Genomic DNA, 14,216 nt, shown 5'->3' with positions numbered 1-14,216 from the left:
ACAGATGAGTGTGTGTGCTGTGGTCGTAACGCGCAGCCGACTGGGACATTTTCTCAAACTTCCTGTTAGATGATTGAAGATTGAGAAAAATGACCGCTAATCATATTCATATCAGAGATGGCCGGTCCAGCCATGAGAAACTCATAATAATTTATGTGTGTTTTTTGAACTAATGACACATTTCAAACTGTGCAAAAGAAAAAGAAACTCGATACTTTTTTTTTTGTGTGAATGTGTGGGAAGAATTGTGGAATAGCAAGTAAGAGAGGGGGAAAAGGAGAATAGGAAAGTGGACTGCTCATCTCCGAGTCTGCTTGATATAAGCTAGAGATTAAAAAACCCCATAACAACATGAATATTAACAGGAAAAAGTGTCATTCTCTAACATGATGGGAAACAGCATGGTTACATAATACTTTCTGACAGAATCTTTACTGGCAGACCCTGTGGACATTTCTCCCAGCGTGTATCAGAAACCAAGCTCTACAGAGTGGGAACAACAATAGCACAAGCTGAAAGCTTGCCCTTTCTGTGTTGTCAGTGCCAGCGGGAGATTTGGACTTTTGAAGGCATGTCTGCTGTTATTCCTGTTAGTCAGCAGCAGGATGTTAGAAGTCTGACAGTCATTTGTCATGATATGCTGTCCTGTGAAACACTGAATGTATTTCAGCCTGTAGTTACTTGGCAAACACTGTGGAAAGTTGAACTGCTGTCCAAGAGATCTATTTCCTGTCAGCTCAAAAACTTTTCCCAAATGTAATGATATCGCTCTTTTTCTTTCTTTTTTTTCATATTTTTGTTAGAATAACAAACTTTTCTTGTTAGGTAATAAAAAAACAATCTCTAAACTTGTATAATCTTATCCTAACTGAAGCTATGTTGTCATTTCAGTTCTTTACCTCTTTATCTGAGGGCGTGTTCTCGTGTATTTGCATCAAACGTATTCACTTGCTAATGAAATCCAGGAACAGGCTTTGATTCTGGGACGTATATGCGGGAAGTGATATTGATACGGTGGTGTCATCTTTCCCTTCTGGCCCTCTCATCATTTCTTTCTCCCTCCTTGAACGCTTCAACATCAGTCCTATTGTTTTCTCTGCTTTTCCACTAAATTCTGGCAAATAGTCCGAGAGGCCTTCACTGTTTGTACGGATTCTATGCTGGGGTGGGGCTGCTCTTAGCGGAGAATCAGAAAAATAAGGCTTTGTGTGTGTGTGTCAGGGAGGGGAGGGGGGTGTTCTCACTGATAAATTTTCTCAGAGTGCTTTCATTCTTTAGGGGCCACTTGTGTAAGCCTTGTGAACTCTTAGAGATAAATGCCAAATTAGTGCATTCTTGCTGACCTTGTGCTTAAATGTGTTTCATATTTAAATTACACATCAGCGATAACCTTCCAATGTAAATCATTAGTCAATTTCTTGGAAATGAAATAGACTGGTATCGACAGTTTTAAGTTTGTGAATCATGGATGAGCTAATTGGTGAGTCATGTGTGAACTTCCAAGTGATTTTGCCTCAGTATCGTTTTGACTAAGTTCTGTGGAGGAGCTTAAGGGGAGAACAGTGAAGCACTGTATACTCATATTAGGTCTTTGTGTCTGTTATTTTTAATGTACTATTAATGTGTTGTCAAGGCAGTTTAGTTCAGCTCTAGAGAGAGTAGGTTATAACTAGAGGTCAAAGTTCAGACACAAAGTTACAGGAGAATGTCGTAAGAATTGAATACATTTCCTCATTTCCCTTTTTCTGCTTTTTTCACAATATTTTTTCCTTAGCTGCTTTTTTATAGTCAAAATGGCACAGAGTAAATGCACATTTCACTTATCAACAGTGAAAGTAAAATACAGAATACATGTGTGCGTTTCTGTCCTCGCAGGTACTCCCCTTCCCAAGCCAGGTGATCTATAATCGTGTGGGAAAGTGCGGCAGCCGGACGGTGGTCATCTTACTGAGGTTACTCGCTGAGAAACACCAGTTCAACCTGGTCTCCTCTGACATCCACAACAAAACACGGCTCACTAAGCATGAACAGGTAAGGTAGCCCAGATCGCACTGTGGTCCAGTGATGCATGGATTTAAAAGACTGGTAGAAGATTATGGGGAAGATCTAACATGTCATAACACATTATATTGTGGAACAACAGAAAGAACCAAAAAACTGAACGGAAACAAAAGAGAAAGCACAAAATATAGCAAAATCTATCTTTTTCGTATTATATTTTGTGTGTGTACATGTTTAGATGTTAAGACATCTTTGTGAGGACAGAACATTGTCATGCTACTATACTTGTGAGGACCAACAGTCATTTATGGGGACAATATGCTCTTCCCAAGAGTTTGAAGGCATTTCTGAGGCTCAAAATGTGGTTTTAGTGTCAGGGTTACAATGAGGTTATGGATAGGTTTAGGTTGAAGGTTGGGATTAGGCATTCATTTTTGATGATTAGGGTTATGGTAAGCGGTTAGGGAAAGCATTATGGCAATGAGATGTCCTCGATAAGATATGGAAACGTGTGTGTGTGTGTGTGTGTGTGTGTGTGTGTGTGTGTGTGTGTGTGTGTGTGTGTGTGTATACAATTCAGAATTGTATAAAATTATGTTGAAAATCTCTTTGGGGTCTTGGAAGCTCTAAATAAGTCTGCGGTCAGTGAAAGCCCCAAACAATATCCTAGTTCATCCTAAAAAATCATTTGCAGTTCAGCTATGAAAAAAAACGTCCTTTTAATAGTTCATCAAAAGAAGAAAAAAGAGGCACAAGGCTTTAAAATCTGCCAGCTGCTCTTCAGAGCAGTAGATGCAAGCTTAGTACCAAAAATAAGGTTCGCCGAAGCACTACATCTCACATGTAAAACAATACAACAAGTGTACTGTACATTACACAAAAAGATAGCCGAACTATCAAAAGTCTACATTGGAGTCCCTTAATAGCAGTTTTGGATCATTTAAAACAATCTAAACTTAGTTTCCCATGGAAATGTAACTTTTTTTTTCCTTCTCTTCCCTTTTACTTGGACAATTTAATCATCCTGGAAAATATGGGGGAAAAAATGACACTAAAAAATATTTTTTTTCATGTGAGGGTTTGTGGTCTTCAAATCCGTCAACTTTAAACTGTTTCCTAACTCATTCATCATTTGTTTTTATATGAGTGTAGTTAAACAGGTCTAAATCATTTCACTGTTAAACAGCCAGATGATATTGTCACATCCTTCGAGTAGCAGCGTGTGTCCCCCAGGTGAAGCTAAAGCAACTGTGCATTGTTCAAATAACTGTGTGGTCAGTGTCAAATTAACAGCAGCGGTTTATTCAGTGCTTGTTTTTGTAGTTATTGTGAGAAAAAGACTGAAGGATCATGAATCTTCTTTTATTATTTCCTGGAATATCTTGAGGACATGAGCATTGGGTTTACAGAGGAAAAACTGCTTTCCTTTAAAAATACCACAGCTTTTTAAGACGTAGTGCTCAGCCATGCTAGTAGGAATAAGAGTGAAAATGCTAAGGTGTATAAATAATGCCCTTTCTTAAATCTTTTTCTAATTGATATATGCAGTACTGTGCAAAAGTCTTGATCCACCCATCATTTCTATAGATTTTGCTAGGAAAAATTGAAGTTTTTGTAGCTAAAGGGAAAAACAGAGTATGTACAATTCTGAAAATCAGCATTTGGTTGACAACCTTCATCCTTCAATAGACCCTGAACTCTCTTAGGCAAACTTTCTTGTAATTTCTGTAAATAGTCTTCAGGAATAGTTCTTCAGGCTTTTTGAAGGACCTTCAAAGCTCTTCTTTAGATGTTGGCTGCCTTTTGTTCCATTTCCTGTCAAGATGATCCCACACTGTTCTAGTATTGTTGAGGTCTAGGCTCTGAGGAGGTCAATCTATAACTGTTTTTCTATCTAGGTATGGTTTTAATAAACTGGGAGTGTGATTGGGATAATTGAATCAATTTGCAGTGAGTCCTCCAAGTGAAAGGATGAGCCATTATTGCTCAAAAAAATACAGCTAATTTATTGAAAGTGTTTTACCCTAATGATGCTCGCGGTCCAAGACCAGGAAAATCAAGTTATTATTATTCTAGTCTGACCCCACTACAGCATCAGTATCCTTTCCACTTGCCCATTCAGCAAGGTTAATCTTTGAGCAGCAATGAGCCTCTACCTTCAAGAACATAGTTCATGGCATCGTTTTCAGCACCATCCTTTCATTACTTCCACAGTTAGCACCAGGATGCCAGTTTCCGTTTCTTCTATCTTACTTTTTCAACATACTTCAGTATGTTGAAAAAGTTGCAGGCAGCGGGGTTGCCAGATGCAATTTCTCTGTCCTACTTGTTATATTTATCTACTCCAACTTCTAGGACCAGGTTGCCAAATCTTTCTCCATCCCCACAGTTGACCATTCTCCTGGGTTGCGTTTAGCCTCGATAAAACATAGCAACGAGATGCTATCATATACAAGTATTGCCTCAAATGGGATTACGGTGGTCTGTGGCATACTCTGTCATTTAATACAGCAAGGTGTATTACTGCTGACTGGGTACACTTGTGACAATCATTCCTCATAGTTCAATCAAGAAACTATAGGAAACTGATGCAAATGAAATTGCTCTTAAGTGCCCTTGGCTCATCTTTGGCACCAGGATGCCAGTTGATGTCCCATCATTTCAAGTCTCTTTGGGGCTGCGTTCAAAGAATCTGCATTCTCTGCACCAGCTGGTCTTGTTCCTTTTCTTGCAATAACAAATACATATATGCAGGGAAAACAGATAGATCAAGCATTCCATCTATTAATGACAAGCCAGTGTTGCGCTATGTTTTTGTCCAGCAGGGTTTACAGGCACGCTGTGTTAAGTTAAACATCCAGTGCTTGTCAAACCCATTAACACTCTTTACTCTCTAAACCATTCCTGTCAGAAACCACTGACGACATTTACAAATTAAAAATCTTCTGTACCTCTCTCTGGCACATCAGTCTCACTATATGGCTTTTAAGTGTTGGCAAACTGATGCACTGATTAATTAACAATTCAACCTGCTTCTTCATCAACTTTCTTAGCATAAGTTGCCAGATGTAAATACTGCTTATTGCATTTTCATCATCTGGCTACATTTTAGCTACTGGTTGCTATGTCCTTGCACTACTGACAGCCAATTCTCCGTTCTACGGATGCCAGCTCTATAAAGTCTGGTAGTGGATCCACATCGATAATAACAAAAAGTGACAACATCCTCCAAGTTCCTCATGCCATGGCAGGAACCATCTAATTCTTACTCTGTGAAACTCAGCAGCATCAGTCTGATAGTCCTCCTCACAAAATGTTCTTCTTACCCTTTCCTGCCCCAATTTGCTCCCTCTTCTGGCACTTGATACTAGCCCTGTGCATCATCTTTCTTGACCAGTCATTCATTGCCACTCTCTCGCTGCATCATTTACACCCTTGCTTATCAGCATAATTACCCATGACAGCTCCTCTAAATCACAAATGTGCCTTCGGTGACCCCGCTTGTGAGTTTAAATGGTATCTTCTTTTAGGAACTTGACATTTAAGATGTCCTCCAACACAAATTAACTCTACACAGATGCCACTCCTTTCACTGGTATTGGGGGGTTTTGCAGGAACTCCAAAGAAGAACCAGTAAGAATTCAAAGAATTGGTCAATATCACTAAACTCTTTCATGTCAGTTCTTAGCTGCCTTTAAATTTGTTCTGTAGTAACTGCAGCTCTGCGTTGGAGGCATAAAGCAAATTGATAAATCCATTTTCATTCATGCAGACAACCTAGCCTTGGTAGAAATATCTATGTGAAGAAGAAACTGCCATCTTTGCTTTTATCTAATGGACCTAAATTGTCAAACTTTCAACAGCTGTCCTGAATTTTCATTGTTGCTACTTCATCTCCTATGCCCATCTTTTCCTGTGCATTAAAATAGCAAATGTTACAGTAAATGTTGTCTTATTGGCATCGATGTCATATAAATTAGACACCATTTCAACCGTGTCTACTCATCACAAGCCTTCAGCATCAAATGCATCTTTATCGCTGTCTATCGTTAACTTCTGATCTCCTCTCCCGCAGCATCAAACTTTATTCAAAATATGCTCGCAATCATCCATCATGTATGCATCATGCTCCTGGAGGTTAGGGTCTCCTTTGCGAGCTGCCAGTCCTTACCTTTGTGTGGTCTTACTTCTCTCTTTTTTGTATTGTGGGTTGGAGTAATTTAGAATTATTGTATCATATACCAGTCACATGTACTTTTTAGATTTCACTTTTTCAGTAATGCAATGCTCTTTTAAGCCATCTGGGCAAAAAAGAAATTTAATCATGTGGTTGTGTGGGAGTGCTGCAGTAGTGACTCACATTTGCAGCCTTCTTTCGAAGTAAGGTACTGCTAACCACTTCTGAATGGTCAGCAGACACTAAATATATATAACCATTACTGACCAAACTGATGTAAATATTACACTAATATTGAAACAGTTACTTGTTTGCCCATTCATCAATCTCTGAATGCTGGCTGCACAGACAGTGGCAGAACACGGTTAGTCTCATTAATTCACGGGGTATAAAACATCTTTTTAGAAAGACTGTGCACATTCAAGGAGGGTCCGGTTAAGAGTGTAAGTCTGTGCTTGTGTTTGTGTGTTCTTCTCGCATGTGTACTTCTGTGTTGACTTACACAGATCCAGACGCATGTCACCTAAGTTTAGAAATGCTGGTCTCATCAGTTGTGGTTCTGGCTCTGGACTGCAGTTTTGGATGGGTTTCCTGCTGGCACTCCCAGTAGTGCTTTAATGGGTTTGCCCAGGGTCGATGCCTTGTTTGCTGATTACCAAAAGTGATGGTGCCATGTTTCTCTGGAACTTTGCAAAGCTGCTATGGGCTTTGAGGCACACAGTATCGTGAACTATCTGTGCACCAGAACAGGCTTAGTGAAAGAGATTTGTGGCATTTCCTGAATAATAATTATAAAAAATAAACGTAAGACCTTTAAAAAACAAGGAGAAAAATTCTTTACCATCCATTTGTCTGCCATCGAAGTCATGATTCCTACCACTGTCTGGCCAAAGATAAGAGTGTGTACCTTACCACACTTACTGATTATTTAGGCTTATAACAAGTTGATTGTGATATAAAGGCAAACTGAACCCAGGGCAGCAGTCAAATCTTTCTGTGGTTCCCCCTTCGTTTCCCCTGATGAGCCCTGTGAGGACACCACCAGAGCTGTGGGGAGGAGGTAGTAGGGGCTCGCAGGGTTGCAGGTATGCCTGGAATCTCAGACCGTCCTCTACTTTCTTTCTGGTGAATGAAAGTGAGATCTGGCCAGACGGACTAAAGGGGTGGGGCTGAAAAACACACAAACACAGCAAACGTGCTAAATGCATTCAGTGCCTGCATGTTAACCTGGGCGCGGGGGTGGGAACATCAGGGGAAAATGTTTTTTAAAATGTACGTTTATATGCGTAATTCAAGTAAAGTAATAAATGCTGTAGAGTGGCTTAACAAATTCCACAGTGCTAATGAAACTCTTACATTTTTTTACTTTTCTAGCAGGAGAGATCCACAGAAGGGGAAGCAGAGTGAGTGGAAATGTACTGAGCCCAAATCTGATTGGGGCCTCAGATTAACCACTCTCCGTACATAAACAAGTATACATATTACTGTTGCTATCCAAACAGTAAGTCTATGACATAACAGCTGCCTGTATGTAGTTTTTTAAGAGCAGGTCATTCAAACTGTTACTTAACCGATCGGTTCATTTGACTGAGAGCATTTTAAATAAAGACCGAAACTGTAACGACAGGGAACATGACCGTTATAAGTAAGATTTGAGAATCGGCCCCAGTTTTACAGACGTGTTGAGAGTATTAAGAAACTGTTTATGCCAATTACAGTAATCTTTATTCTGCGACAATGACAATACTTTACGTCTTAAAGTGAAACCCAACTTACCAAGACTTACTTTTCACTTGTATTTTAAGATTTACTCTTGACGTCATGGATCATGGGAAACGGAAAGAAGGAAAAGTAACGCATTAAAGCAACTTTAACAAACACAAACACTTGAGTCCCAAACTTTTCTTAGCCTTACCTGATGGATGTGAGGAAAGGGTCTTTGCACCTTTCTGCAGGTCATGTATTCAAAAATAAAGTCTTGAAAGAAATTTCATGTAATCGACCTTTCTTTGCCTTGCATTTAGTTTGCTGCTGCTGGTAACCTCTGAAATAACTGTGCTTGGTCTCTCCTGGAGCTTGTTGATGGACACACAAACTCATCACTGAGAGAGTCTTGGCTCATTGACATCTAGCCGCTGTAACCTGGAAGCCAAGATTAAAAAAGAAACTTTCCAACTTGTTAAGGATTTGCCTGCAGCGACATTTTCTTAATGTGCCCATTATTCCCTTGTAATGCATAATTCACCTCCGCTGTCCTTCTGCTGTGCAGTAGTGGAGAATTTTAAATGTGCCAAGTTGGTGTCCTCTTCTCCTGCTGCAGCTTTATAGATTTTCGTTTTCTTCTACAAAGACTGTGTTTTTCTTTTGAAGGGTTTTGTGTGTACTCGTTGCGATAATGATGTAACAGCAGGCACCTCTCCCGGTAGAGTCATGCTCTGTGTATTGCCACTGGATGAAAAAAGGAGGACATGGACCAATGCAGAAAACACAGAAGCCCTTTCAGCCACTATTTTTTAAAATAAATGAATGAAACCTAGCATGGAATGTAAAAAAACTCCACAACCCAACGACAACAAAAAAACACAAATAAAAACAGACTGATTTATTGAGATTATATTGTTGAAGTTCTCTTGCTCTTTTTCTGCACCTCTATAAAAGGTAGATCTCAACAATCCAGATTCCGCTAGATATGCAAGATGTGGGTTTAAGGTGCTAGAGTCACGTCTTACAGATCCTCATTACCCAAGCACACCATGCTGTTGAATTTGCAGCAATGTAGAATTGCAGATTGTAGACAGAAATGACTATGGCTCTCTGTAGCAACAATATTGTTATTCAGAGGTGACAGTGACAGCATCTGATAAGTGTGGAGTATGGAAGGCATTACAAGAAGAACCAATTATATCTAAATCTATTATATCCAACGCAATGGACAGTCCACAAGAGAGGTGAAGACGAGTGCAGGCAAGGTAGAGTGGGTGGAGATGAGTGTCAGGATTGTGATTTGTAACAGAAGAATAGTGGCAGGGGTGAAAGAGAAGGTTTACAAGCTGTAATGTATGGTTTGAAGATGGCAGCACTGATGAATAGACATTAGGGCATGCTGGAGGTGACAGTTGAAAATGTTAAGGTTTTCTGGGAGTGACTAGGATGAACTGACTTAGAAACGAGTATGTCAGAGGTACAGCTCAGGCTGAGCGGTTTGGAGACAAAGAGAGACAAAGGTTGAGATGGTTTGGGCAGAGGGGGGGAAATTGGGTAGAGTGGAATTGCAAGGAAGGAGGAAAGGAGGATAATCACAGAGAAGATTCACGGATAGTAAAGTTGGATGTGCAGAGGGTTGGTGTGAAAGAAGAGGATGCTAGGGATAGGGTGAGATGACAGATGATTCGCTGTGTCGACAATAAAGGGACAAGCTGAAAGACGAATACAACGAAAAGAAGCAATTATATCACAGCAGTTTTGAGGGCAACCATACAAGTCCCATCCTGAAACCCTATGATGAGCAATTCAGCCATTTGGGTGTTTTTGAAGCAGATATGACAAGCTAGAAGTGGATATCACTCAGAAGTAGTGGGATATAATGAGTTTTTAAAAACAAGATAGGTTCTTACAAAAGGACACCGTTCCTTATCTGACCTTTTTTCCCCCAACCACAGCAGTCGCCGCTGATAGCCAGTAGAAAATAATACAGATTTTAAGGTGCTTCAATATTGCTTTCAGGAATTGTTAAGTATCAGAAGCTCTGTCAGTCTTTTATATATAGTTAGGATGGAGGAGTTGGGATCACTATGTTTTGTTCCCTTGTTCTCAAATCGCCTGCATTGTTCTGCCATTGAGCTTGTTTCGTGCTAGACATGGTCATGCTGGTTTCCATTATAACCTTGCCTTGAGACCATCTCTGCCCGTCTTCTGCAGTTAATTTTGTGGGTTAGCCTTGCCTCTCAGTACAGTCCTCAGCCTCTATCTCTCTGTCGAAACTGATGGGCAAAGTCACACGCAGACACACAAACACACCTTTTGACTTAAACTTCACATGAATATGACCTCGAGCTGTAATGTGCGGTCTGTTTCCTGGCTTTGCAGTGCTGATTCCTGCTCACTGGTCGAAAGGGCTTTGATATAGAGAAATAGGATGAACTTTATTGCAGTTTTATCACTGGTAAAATGAAAAGAAAAAGTTCCTGAAAACAATGTGTCATGTAATTAAAAGTGACTCTGGTGCAGGAGAAAAGGTCTCCGTAATTTGAGAGACTAAATGAAAGAAAATTAAAGTAAGACGAGACAAATGGGTAACAGAAGCTACTTGGACTTGAGGTACATTCATCTTTGGACTCAAAGTACCAGTGTTTTTTAACTTCCCCTGTGGCCATACTGAAAGACTGGGCCTATAATCTCTTTTACACTTGTCTTCTGTCTTTAAAGGCTCAGCTAAATGAACTTGCCAAAGTTAAACTACACAACAGAGACTGGAATGAAGAAAGGCAAATGAGTAAGGGGAAAATAAATTCACAGCTTGCATACAAATAGACAAATGCAGCTTAGTATATTTCAAACTGGAAAAGAGCGCTGCACTCTCACATCTTAAAGTAAAAGCCACTCAAAGTACTTAAATGTCGCTACAAGCTAGCCAATATTTTGAGTCATTGTTCTGTGTTTTTATTATTTTTAAATTAGGCATACTGCATCATTTTCTGATGCAGAGACATAACTTGAATTAAACTAACTTTTTACATGTGTGACTTTGATAACTGGATCTTACATAGTGAATTACTCCAATATGGAACCTTTTATGTGAGGAATGACTAAGATTTTGGATCCAGTTGCTTAGTATTTATGCTATTCTGCACTCTGTAGTTGTACTTTTTGCTTGCCTCTCCATGCAGACCTGGAAGCCCAGTGGGAATCTTTTTATTTCATTTTCTTAATTGATTTATTTGTTCATTCTGCAGAGGATGGAGAAACTTTGAATAACAGCTTTAGAGGTGTTGGCAAAATCTTGGCTAAAGATCCAAGATGTTGAGGTGATGAACATTGTGAGATGAACAAAACAGTGATATTACATTCTGATTCTTTATTGTGAATCCAGGCCGCCCCATAGCTATTTACATAATGACTTGTTTATTTTATGAGAGGTTATTTGAGGTCAAATATTTAACTAATTCAGATGGGAATTTTTGATTTCTCTTTAAAAAACAAAAATTAAAGATGCTGTTTTGTCTAAATTGCCCGTATCCATTGCAGATGTTTGATTTTATGCATATTCATTTTTTCCCCAGGTGGATCTAATGAAAAATATCAGCAGTATTCCTCAGCCATTCCTTTATACCAGACACGTTCACTTCCTCAACTTTACAAGGTAATGTCTACAAAAGTATTTCATGAGTGTTGGCTAAAATGTGGGGTTGTTTTTTTTTTTGTTTGGGTTTCTTTTTTTGGTTCTTACTGAGTGCTTTTTATTTATCTGTGTCAGGTTCAAGATAGAGCAGCCTGTGTATATCAACATAATCCGGGATCCCATCAATCGCTTCCTCTCCAACTATTTCTTCCGTCGCTTTGGTGACTGGAGGGGCGAGCAGAACCACCTAATCCGAACTCCAGGGATGAAAGATGACGAGAGATACCTGGTGAGAAGCTTTTCTGCAGAGATACATTTTATTTTTGAAAAGCCTTAAGTGCACATGGACTTACTTGCTTAAAGTTCTCGTAGATATGCGTCTTATGCTTTGGGTTTTTGGGCTTTCGTTTTTTTCTCTCCTTGTTGTAAATGAAACAACAAGAAACCAAGCTGGTGAATAAATGTATTGCTTTTCTTATAAACAAAGAGGTTTGAACTCACCACAGCCTCGGAGACTAACAAAAAGGAATCATTACCAGAGCGGCAAAAACTGCGGTTCTTCAAAGCTGTTTGCTACTTGAGGCTGGCTGCAAAAGCAAAAGAGTTCCCATAAACTCCAGTGTCGAAATGGTCAACTTTACAGGAGAAACATGTTTACGGCATAGTACAAAAAATAGTTTTGGCCTCTCGTGTTACGCTTCAGTTCACTAGAAGGCACCACATCCTCAATTTGATTTGATGGTGATTCTTAACAGAGAATGACAAGTGGCATAAGGATAGACCGAAGTTTGAGACAGCAGTTTTTTGGAAGGCCTCAGTGAGGAGTGGTGGCTGCTCCCAGGCCTGGCAAATCCCCAAATACTAATGAGAGGCGTGAGAGCTGAGAAAAGTGGGGAAGGGTGGGGCACAAAATCGTGAACTTACTTATAGTGTAGGAAGGTTTATATAGCCGTGGAACCAGAAGGGGAGTGTATGAGGTGTGATCCCGAACCTGAAATTCAGATAAATAATCTAAAAGACAGTTGTTGAAGAGGTCATTCCTAACTGTTCAATTCAGTTCGGCCCCAACGATCAGATAACCCCCTGTGAGCAAGCACTTGGCGACAGCGGGAAGGAAAACCTCCCCTTTAACAGGAAGCAACTAGTTTGGGGGGTATTTGATCTGAACCTCTATTGTGGTTTAAGTCTCTTAGAATGGTTTTAATGCAGTTTTTGTTCACAAAATAAAGTAGGTCAATGGTAATAAACATGCTGCCTAAGTAGTCTGTGCTCAAGTTGTTTTTTTTTAAAGATCTTATTAATATGGTAGACCTTTATCACAAACTGGGCCACATGGCCATGACTAAAAAAGGGAGATGCACACAAATGCCAATTAAAAGACTGTTTTTTCATTTATAACAAACAAGTAAAGAACTTCATGCTGTGTTTAGTCAGTATGATAAGAAGTGTAAATAAGTGCATTGGCAAAGAAATGGTGTATGCAGTGTCAGTTAGTGCAAAAAACCCAGAGTCTACCTGCTGTCAGTCACAAACGGTAAGTTGCTTAAAACATTTGCCAGTCCCCAACAATTATTTGTTCACCGATTTAATAACCCCAGTAAAACTCGCTCCTCCAGCAAAACTTACCAAACCCAGCCAAGTATTTTGCAAGTCTATCTTGCTTGTTGCTCATGTTGCATTTGCTCAACTGTCCTTTGTTTAACAACCTCCAGCTTGTCCTTTTCCATTTCCAGCTTTTGCCTCTCAATCTCCAGCTTTGCTTTTCCTTTTCATATGTCATTTGCAACAAAGTGAGTCATTTACATAATTTCCTTAGGGGTTAATAAATTATTCTGACTCTGATGATTCTGATTCTGCTGTTCAAAAGCCAGGTTTCCTGGTGTAACCACACGTGACAGTATTGATGTGTGATCAGCTCTCATTTGCACAGCCACTAACTCTCCTATTTCAGTCAGCTGCAAGTTACTCTCAGAGTTTGTGTTTTCTTTATGACAGTTATCACCAAGACCAGTCAAATCAAGTTCATAATTGTCTGTAAATATCAGAAGGTGAACTTTTGTACAACAATCCAGAAAACCGTCTAATGGTGATGCAACAAATTCCTCCATCCCTGCCATGATTCAGTCTAAGACCCAGGAAGAGAGGGGAAAAAAACAAAGCCAGCAAACAGCATTGCCCCAGGTCGGTTAGTACATGAAAGATACAACATGTCCCTGAACCAAAGTGGAAAAGCCTCCTTCTGCTTACCTACTTTATGAACCCTAGTCTTCATTGAAATTAGAGGTGAGCCATTTAAACAGCAGCAAGCTGGTGACTCACCTGACACAACCAAAACAAAAAACCTACAACTAGCACAAATGGGCCACATTGATATGCACCTACTATACTAGAGAACCATGCAATCACTGCTAATAGCTCACACCTGCCCAGGTGTCCACACACACACACACACACACACACACACACACACACACACACACACACACACACACACACACACACAGCAGTAGCTGTAGGATCAAAAACTTACCAGACAGACACAGTTCAAATTAACCAAACAAGTCAAATTCAAACAACTCAGTTCTGACTCACAATATATCTCCTGGACACAAGTTGCAGCAAACACAATGCATATTGCATGCTTCACACAAAACATAATGTAATGGCAACAACCCAAACAACAAAACAAAACAGCCACAC

At 39.8% G+C, this 14,216-nt stretch overlaps 1 protein-coding gene across 2 annotated transcripts in view; it reads left to right on the top strand.

The window, feature by feature from the left end:
- Positions 1-14,216, top strand: part of usta (uronyl 2-sulfotransferase a) — a 58,795-nt gene that overhangs the window by 35,161 nt on the left and 9,418 nt on the right. For both annotated transcript variants that reach the window (XM_082506769.1, XM_082506770.1), the window contains 3 exons: positions 1,876-2,031; positions 11,458-11,537; positions 11,652-11,805. In XM_082506769.1, the coding sequence (XP_082362895.1) occupies positions 1,876-2,031; positions 11,458-11,537; positions 11,652-11,805 (390 nt within the window). The remainder of the gene's footprint in view (positions 1-1,875; positions 2,032-11,457; positions 11,538-11,651; positions 11,806-14,216) is intronic.

This window comes from Aulonocara stuartgranti (assembly GCF_965226115.1).
Source record: "Aulonocara stuartgranti genome assembly, chromosome: 15".
In the NCBI taxonomy this organism is placed as follows: domain Eukaryota; kingdom Metazoa; phylum Chordata; class Actinopteri; order Cichliformes; family Cichlidae; genus Aulonocara; species Aulonocara stuartgranti.
Note: the sequence above shows the minus strand (reverse complement) of the source record. Positions and strands in the feature narration are given on the sequence as shown.